At 37.2% G+C, this 9,443-nt stretch overlaps 1 protein-coding gene across 1 annotated transcript in view; it reads right to left on the bottom strand.

Moving 5' to 3' along the window:
- The window catches only part of PXDC1 (PX domain containing 1), a 42,038-nt gene that overhangs the window by 3,223 nt on the left and 29,372 nt on the right, over positions 1–9,443 (bottom strand). The window contains exon 4 of the mRNA XM_072411774.1: positions 9,214–9,325. Within this exon, the coding sequence (XP_072267875.1) occupies positions 9,214–9,325 (112 nt within the window). The remainder of the gene's footprint in view (positions 1–9,213; positions 9,326–9,443) is intronic.

Genomic DNA, 9,443 nt, shown 5'->3' with positions numbered 1-9,443 from the left:
ACAATGCAGGATTTCTGCATTGTGCTATACATCTCACTACAAATGCCAGCAATAGGAGCTGCGGACACTGGGTGAGTATTTCCTTTCAGTTGTAATCCGATTGTCATACAATGTATGACAATCGGATTGCAACATAACATTTGTTTACATTTAACCACCTGGTGACAAAAACTCGGGGTTAACCATAACTGCAAAAGTTTTTAGCCCGAGCATGCTCGGGCTTAACGGCAAGGTGGTTAACTTATTGGAATACAAGGTGATTGTTGTAAACATGTAAAAGGTAAGCAGAGTGGTTCACTAATTTAGTTGTTGCAACACACTACAGATAGTCCTTGTTCAAAGGATATGTTTGGGATTCCCGCTACATCTAAATGTTCTCAACGGTACTCATTCTGAGAGCAGAAAATCCGTCCCTGATAAGTGAGTAGTGTTCTCTCCACCCCTTTTAGCTGGGCGCACCACCCAGCACTTTTCAGCAACCACCTGGCTGTTTTTAAGTGGTTACTGAAAAGTTGGGTCACAATATGGGGGCCACCGCCTGCCTACAGCCCCCCAGCTAAAAAAAATTCTGGAGAGAATACTGAAATTGAAGTCTTTTTGGGAACCTTCCTCAAATTATCTTTTTGGGACCCTATGCTATAAATTTATAGTGTGCCAACCCCTGCACCCAGTACCATCAAATCCACTAGGTACGGAATTTATACCACATTCCCTAATCTTATTCATACAACAACCATAACTTTACTTAAAAAGAAAACCCACTTAGTATTTTATTTTACAAGACAAACAATGGAGGGAGTGATGTACCTTGCCTAGCTTTATACTGGCTACAGGTTAGCTCTCAATACAGCAGATATAACAGATAAAAGACACTTGTGTTATATTTAGAGCTTACATTGACTGCTACTACAAGTCTGGTTAAAAAAAATTAAAAATTGCTGTCAAGCATAAAGCAGGAACATACCTGCAACATCCTTTACTACCTTACCGCTATGGGTGAATTCTGTGATGTTCTGACAGGTATAAGTCGAACTTTATTCCTGTCTTCTGTTATTGGCCAGTGAGAACGCCTATCACAGTAAGTACGTCTAGAAGGTCATATAGAATCGCAAGTTTTGACGGTAAATGTTGAACCGATGCCAAAAAAGAATGATCTAAGATGAGCCATAACTCTTTTTAAGTATCGTTATCTACTGTGCAGAACCGTAGAACCGAAAAAGGAAAGAAAATTCCACTTAATCAACATTCTACTTATCACTGATGCTGTTTTGATAAAGGACCGGCAAATATTTATATAACTAGAAAAACATAACTTAGTCCTTAACCCAGAACAGAGAACATTGAAAATTCTCCTTCAATAATTCATTTGAAACAGGATACATAAGAGAACACTGAACATTTTTAGTGACTCTATGTGGGCAGTGATAAAAATATCAGACTTTTGTCATCACAGAGGTTGTCATGAGAACAATCCAAAGACAAAAAAGTATGACCTACTTGCATTACTTTAACTTCTTTTATTTTTTTTTATCTGAAATCTATATATAAAATCAATTTCTAGCCTTGTTCTATTTAATTTAGAATTAAATCTAGAGTTTTATAAATGTTACAGTCATGTCATAGTTTTTAACTACACTGAATCCAGAATCCAGGGTCAAATTCTTTCTACAAGGCTACAGGGATGCATACACAGTAAATATTTGCTTCAGTATGCCATCACTGAAGATGGAATGGTAGCTGAACAGATTAATGTGAAACCTTAGCCAAACCTATTTTTTCTTTTGCATATACTGGTGAAAACAAAAAATTATGTGAAATCATTCCATCCTTTCAAAATAACAGGGGTTCTAATCTTTCCTCACTCTGTCTTTAAACCTTATCTAGGGTGAAAAGGTAGCTTAGAGTGGTTTATCAAAATGCCGGTGTAGACCATGCCTTAACATAAACCAAAGGCAAAACTTTTTGAAAGAAATGGTGATGTGTTAGATACTGTATATTCCAATGGGGTCTATAGCTCCTGTAATCTCTAAAGGCTCTATTTATAAATCACATTCATTTTCTGTTGAGTCTACAGGACAGGAACGGGAAATCTTCCTAATGAGGTACAGATTAAAAAAAAAACTTAAAAAACAAAACTTACAGTGGTTTTATCATTACCCAACTCTATCCAAAATTAAATTGGCTTTAAATATATGTTAAATAATGAGATCCTACAAAATGAGTTTCCCAGATTCTCTCTTACTTAGCACTGGAGATGCACTTCATTGTAAATGTAAAAAAAATTCTAGCCCTTGGTCTGAAAAGGACAACTAACTAAGACCCGTGTGTTACAATAAAATCTTAGTTAAAAATGTATGTGTGAGTTTATGTATGTGACAGTTAATATGTGTTTACAGTCAAGGTAAAAGATGTAGTATATCTGTGCAATACATGCCTATTCCCTCTTGTTTTTTCACTTTAGCCTAGCTCAAAGCTTTGTAGTAAAAATGATCTGGACAGCTGTTGAGCCTGCTAATCACTTTAACCAGGCACAGACAGCCCTCTTCTTTGTGCTTACAGAAGCCCAGGACCACAACAAATAATTGTGGGTTGTTTTGCAAGGAAAGTCCATTTACTACTGCTGGAATGTACCCACAAGTGCTCTGCTTTAAACACTTTCCGATTTAGAGCTGTCAGAATCTGTCAGTTTTGGCCAGGAGAACAAGAAGGCAGAGCACAGTTTTGGGCTTGAAATGCTACCGTATGGAGGATCATGTAAGTTTTTCAGACCCTTCGTGATAGCAATAAAGTTAGGAAAAAAGTCAAATGTTAAAAAACAAAAAATATATTTTAAAATGGTAAAGCCCCCCAACCTCAAGTAGAGACACCGAACACAAACATGCATGCAGGACAATGATGTAAATGATTAAGTAAAGGATGACTGCATAACGCATATTAGGAATGGCCAGGCACATTGCGCTGGAAGAAATAAATCTATTGCTATTATTTACAGACAATTCTGATGAGCATTAAATGCACAAAGAAAACCTGCTGATCTTGTCAGAAATCTAGGGCTGTCCTGAGGGCCTGCTGTAAATGCAGTTTTGCCGCTCACATTGGTATTTATTACATTAGGGCTGTGTGTTAGACACAATAAAAAATGTGTACATTTTTTGTTTTTTTGGTTCTGGCATATATTATGAAGTTGAACAGCTTTTTATACTTTTCATTGTTTATAACTGAGTCCTCTCCAGCTCTTTATGGCTTACAGACAGGTTTGTGCTATACCTAAAGCTGTAGCTTTCCTCTGTTTTGGATAGTGTATAATACACTGCCTTTTAAATTTTGGAGATCTGTTTACTATAATCTGTGAGCAGCAAGGCAATCAGTTCTCTGCAATCTGTGCTCATCAGTACTTTGACATTTACAGCTGAAACCTGCTAATAAATTTCTAAGCACGTCCTCAGATAAAGAGTTTGGGATCAAAGCAGCAATCTGAACAAAGCTGAGGTTGCCTGCTGCAGATAAGATTAGATTCTTCTAGTAGACTGGCAATTTGTGAAGATTTTCCTTCTCTGACACTTCAGGACACTGTTTTTTTCCTATACTGAATGTGTTGATATCAGTTCCTTAGATGAGTTAGATGTAATGGTGGTTGTACACTTCCTTTTTTCACCTAATACAAATGGCTTTTATACCTTCTTCCCACAACAGAATAGCATGTAATAAAAATCATGGTGATGCATAAGCAGGGCCGAGCAGAGGTCTGAACACTGTGCATAAACTCCGGATGCAATTTTTCCAGCTAGCAAGAACGCTGAACGTTTATCGTTGTTCAGGGTTCAGTTGACACAAAACCAATAATTATGTTACTGGAGGATGCTGGGGTATAAATATCTCCTGGGGATTCTACTGCTAAGACTTCAGCCTAAGAATCTGTGACGGCCACTATGAAGGTACCGGTTCCTCTTCCTATGTTGGTTTCCCTATTTTATCTACATCACAGGTGTCAAACACAAAACCTGCGGGCCGAATTTTGCCCGTCTGGCTGTTTTATGTGGCCCATGGTAACTGTGCTGCATCTAAGTGCCTGACATATACAGGCGGGAGAACCCAGTCCCTGAAAGCTAGGTAGAAGCAGGGTGGCCCACACAAGTGCCTGACCGCGCTACAGGCAGAAGGAACCCAGTTGCTTCTTCACAATCCTGCCGAGACCCAGAAGTCAGCACGACTATGCCAGAGTCCTGATCCTGCTTCCAGTAGTATGCTGCTGTTGCTCCAGGTATGGAATCTCAGTTGGATGCTACAGTACATAAGCAATGTTTCCAGATTCAGAGGAACAGGCTCCACCTCAGCACTGTCAGTGGCTCCATTCCCCTAACATAGATAGGCCAAGACATCCCAGCATAGGTCAGGTACACCTACCTCAGAAAAAGCTGCTAAGAACAAAAAAGCAATCACTCCCGGGAGAAAAGTTGATGCAGAAGGGAGACAATTTAATGAAAAATGGGAAGTGAATATATGTTCATGCTTCACAAAGACAAGCATGTTCCTATTTTCAGAACATGATTAATTTACAAGGATGGTGTGCGATTTGGTGTCTTGAGAGTGTGGAAGGATTTATACCTCTACTAAGACTATGGCCCTGATTTATTAAAGTTCTCCAAGGCTGGAGAGAATACACTTTCACCAGTGAAGCTGGGTGATCCAGCAAACCTGGAACAGATCTTATTCAGTATTGAAAACATTTGCTAACAAACCGCCAATGACTTGTAGGAAATATTTTCCAGGTTTGCTGAATTACCCAGCTTCACTGATGAAAGTGTATTCTTTCCAGCCTTGGAGAACTTTAATAAATCAGGGGCCTATGTATCTTCATAAAAAGTTTAGCCCGCAACTTAGCCTTTGTTTTAGATTTCGGCCCCTTGTGTGATTTGAGTCTAACACCCCTGATCTACATGATACAAAATGGTAGGGAACAACCAAACTTCCAGGTAAAGAGTCAAGAACTATGAAAGAGATTTTACATTGGTGGGATTTTCCAAGACATCACTAGGTAAGGTCTGACACAGTCCTCCGGGATTCAGTATCATTTATGGGAGAACAACTCCTAAAAATATTCATTACATTTCTCAATATGTATATCTTCATCTAGCAAAGGTTTTCTATCTTTGTGTACCCTGGAGGCACCATCCCTAATGATGTCTTCCACCTAGTTTCTAATAGCTTTAAATAGGATTTTTATGACAACTCATTATTTATTAGGATTTATATAGGACAACCCAACATTTATTAAAATAGGCACATAAGCAATAATAACATTCAAGATCCAGTAATTACCTACATTTTAGTCAACAGCCAAATGCAAACATATTAATTTTGCTTGTTTGTTATAGATCATTACTGATAGCAGAGTGGGAATACAATACAGTTATATATACTGGAAATATTAAACATATTAATTACGTTCTCGATTTTTCTTTGGCTACAATATTATAGTAGATGTACATTCACAAAATAGAAACTTTCACTAATGCCCCATCATATTAACTGCTAATTTACAACATGTTTAGTAACAACATAATAGATCTGAAACAAAGTCCTGAAGTAATCAGCCATATTATGTTTTACCTATGATATGTGTGCTTAAATAATATATGTTTCAGTGCCAAAACAACAAAGTGAATTAGGAAATAATTTTGTTCATGCGTTCAAGTGCCAAAATGTGTAATGGATCAGCATGATGCAGACATTTTGGCACGAAAGCTACATGATCAAATGGTTTAATTTTGTACCACAGCCAAGTAAACAAATTCATAACAGTTCTCCTTCTAAAACCCATCTCAGCACCCTTACAAGAACTCAGCATGGTCAGGACAGAAGTGATCAGCAAGATATCAAGGGGTCATATAACATTTAAGGAACATTATGATGCATCACAAAGGTGACCTGATCCAGGGCTGCAGGATAACTTCCACAGACCACTGCCATGTATGTGTCTTGCTGTGAAAGGGCCATAACCCTGTTTTTTAGTCTGAATAACCAGTTCACCACTGACAGCAGTACATCAATTCACTTCAATGTAATAGGACAGCTGACAGAAGGTGTGAGGAAGAATATTAAGCTGGTGTTGTTTAATATAACAGTTCTAAATATTAGGAGAGCACATCAACTGAGGTGTACATATACAAAAAAGTACTCATCATATAAAGGATCTATAACACACTATCAGTGTCTATCACATACAGAGCAAGCTAAAGATTGCTTTCCTTTTAAAAGCCTACATATTTCTTTTAAAAAATACAAATACTAATACTACAAATAATAATAAATATAGTCTGTCACATAAGAAAGGGGATAGTTTAAGTACAAGGTGGAGTAACAGGTAAGAGGAGCTCAGGTTGAAGAGAAGTCGTCTGGGACTACTGGGGAGGAGCACCCAACTTTAATAATAAGCTAAAGTGCCAAGAATATGTTTGATCTTTGTAAAAGTTATTGGTATGGTATCCAAAATGGCCAAACCTTATTATGAGAGCAATTAGAAATAACTGCCAATATATGTGCTATTTGTAACTTTTATGAAGTTTAGAAACAGAGGCTTCCAGACATGGTCTGCCTAATAGCCATAAAATGGGAAATCACTTTTTCTTTCCATTCAACTGTTTTTCGCGACAGGTAAAGGTTCAAGCGTTTTACACAGATATAGATTACCTATGTTGATTGACAATACTGTATCAATTACGTTTCTAAACCCTGATCTAAAGTCATCTACCAGCCTTATTACATGACTACATGTACCCTGTTACCTTTTCCAGGCAACCTCCACATAGGTCAGGAGGCATTGGACAATTCTTACCAGAAGTACCAGCCTGATATAACTTTGAAGTTTCCAGTGCTAAAACATTTCCAGCCATATATTTCCTTTATCTTCAGGTGTTGGATTGCTACTGACCTCCTTTTCCCCTCCCTCACAGTAGCATAAGTCTTGGGTCTCTTTTACCCAAATATTGGTATATATTAGAAAAATACTCCAGTGGTAGAAGGAATGGTTCTGCAGAAGTTATTGATGGCAATAAGAAATCTTTTAGTAAAGTAGGAGATGTTTTACAGAGTATGTTTATTTATTCACTGTCAAACTGAGCCTTAAATACATTTCTGGTTTACATTGTGGATGTGGCTTAATATATGTGTTGGGAGAACCTTGAAGGAATAAAGAAGTTTGTGTAAGAAGGGGATTCTGATGTAATGATCGATATCAAACCAAAAGGTATGGGAATGGTTCTGAATTGCTACTAAGGATTGTAGATGTTTACGTATGGGCAGAAAGTTAGATTTGTAATTGAGTTACCAAGATGGTGCCAAACATGGCTGCCTTACCTATACCATGCCCCACACATTGGCCCTGATTTATTAAAGCTCTTCATGGCTGGAGAGGATACATTTTCCACAGTGAATCTGGGTGATCCAGCAAACCTGAAACGTATTTTCTAAGTAATTTGCTATTTGTTAGCAAATGTTTTCAATCTGGATCAGATTTATTCCAGGTTTGCTGGATCACCCAGCTTCACTGTGGAAAGTGTATTTTCTCCAGCCTTGGACAGCTTTATTAAAACAGGCCCATTGGCCATATTCAGTGTAAATGTTTTACACATATGCAAAGTTAGGAATAAACATACAGAGAACTCCTACTTCCCAGTGCCCCAGATATGACCTCAACCACTCATAAAGCATGGATGACTTTGGTTGACTAAATTACATGGTGGAATGAATTCATCCAAGAAGCCCTGCCTGCAAAACTGATATCCCAAACAACATACCTCTAAATCACTCATTACCCCTGCCACCCAGGATCCAAATAGATTAGCTTGTCTCCTGCAATTTCAGAAATGATGGCAAGACAACAGAGATTTTCACAGAATTCTAATCTCCAATTCCTTACATTTAAAAAGCTCAACCACCTTGGCAAAGGTCAATAGAGAAAAGCTTGATTCTTTTAATAAATTATAATAACATTTTCTCAGGTGGCAAATTTCTGGTTATACACTCCTAAAATCATATTCTTATGATTTAACAGATCCAAAGAGTCCCAGTATACTCATAAAATAAGTCTCAGAAAAGAACATAAACCCCTACAATCTCTATAATAGCACCATTAAGAACAGACATAAACTAAAGTTTCCCTTTAAAAATTTGACAGGGCTTTATTGCAGAAAGTGACAGGTGATGTCCCTTCTACAATATACATTGCAGCTGCCTGATCACTTGCTCAAGCTGTCAAATTCGTTGGTTGGGAATTACTTAATACTGGCCTAGCCAATCAAAATGTCTGAAGATCACAAGAAGGAAAAGAAGGAAGAGGATGGGAGTGCCCTACGACAGAACAGGGACAGGTGAATATTAAAAGATTTAGTTCTGTTATACCTGATCTCTACAGTGGAAACATTCTGCAACCATTTGTGTCTAAAACAATTACCACCTCATGAGACAGATGCAAAACAAATTCACCTCCTTTACTGAAAAAGTGTAAGCCATACATGTAAACTTTAAACCAGTGTCTTTATACATGCATATAAGGTCACAGTGAGTTAGGAAGGTATTGGAATTATTAAAAGTCTCAGGCTAACCACCTCTGGATTTAATCCTGGTCTGACCAGTTCTTTAAAGCCACGCAAATTTGATCAGGTCAAATAATAAATATATAATCTGATATTAAAATATATATTCTGATATTAAAATATATAATCTGAACTTAAACCAACAAGTAAAACTACAAAATAATAAATTGTAGATTTTCATACCAACCCAAAACTGTATTAACCTAATAATATATAAAGATATTTTATATTTCCTTTGAAAACAGTAAATGTTGTAGAAGAATCTTTTCCCTATAGTCCCTACAGTCACAAAGTACCCAAGTAACTTTAGGGAATAGTTGAACTGCTCTCTTAAGAACTAGGTCATTTTCAGTGTATGTATTATGCTATAAGAAAAACAGCAAATATTCAATTCTAGGCTGAAAAGTTTGCTTTGTTCCATTTGGGGCTCCTTGTGACCGTTGACATTTTCATATAGTTAAATAATAGGTAGTGAGTGACTGCTTTTTATATCCTGAAAAACAAGATGACAAGGTAAGGTCACTGCTAAGAGCTTGGACTGGTAGTCTGGTAAGAAGATATCCTGGCAGGCAGACAAACCTTGCAATTCATTTTATTGCAACACGAGAAAGATACTCACAAATGATCTGTTGAATCCACATCCAAGTCAGGATCCTTTACATGTGGAATGCTGTGGTCGATGACTATCGTTTCTGTATTGGCTAAACAAAAGCCATTGGAACGCATGATTTCTATTAAAAGAACAGGAATAAAAAAAGAGGACATGTAACATGTTGGAAAAAAAATAATCATTCAAATTGGATTCAAAACTGCAAAACTGTTAACCTTTTTTTCTAACTGTAAAAATGG

The sequence above is a fragment of the Pyxicephalus adspersus genome, chromosome 5, assembly GCF_032062135.1.
Source record: "Pyxicephalus adspersus chromosome 5, UCB_Pads_2.0, whole genome shotgun sequence".
Classification (NCBI taxonomy): domain Eukaryota; kingdom Metazoa; phylum Chordata; class Amphibia; order Anura; family Pyxicephalidae; genus Pyxicephalus; species Pyxicephalus adspersus.
The sequence above is the reverse complement of the archived record's forward strand: the minus strand, read 5'-3'. Positions and strand labels throughout refer to the sequence as shown.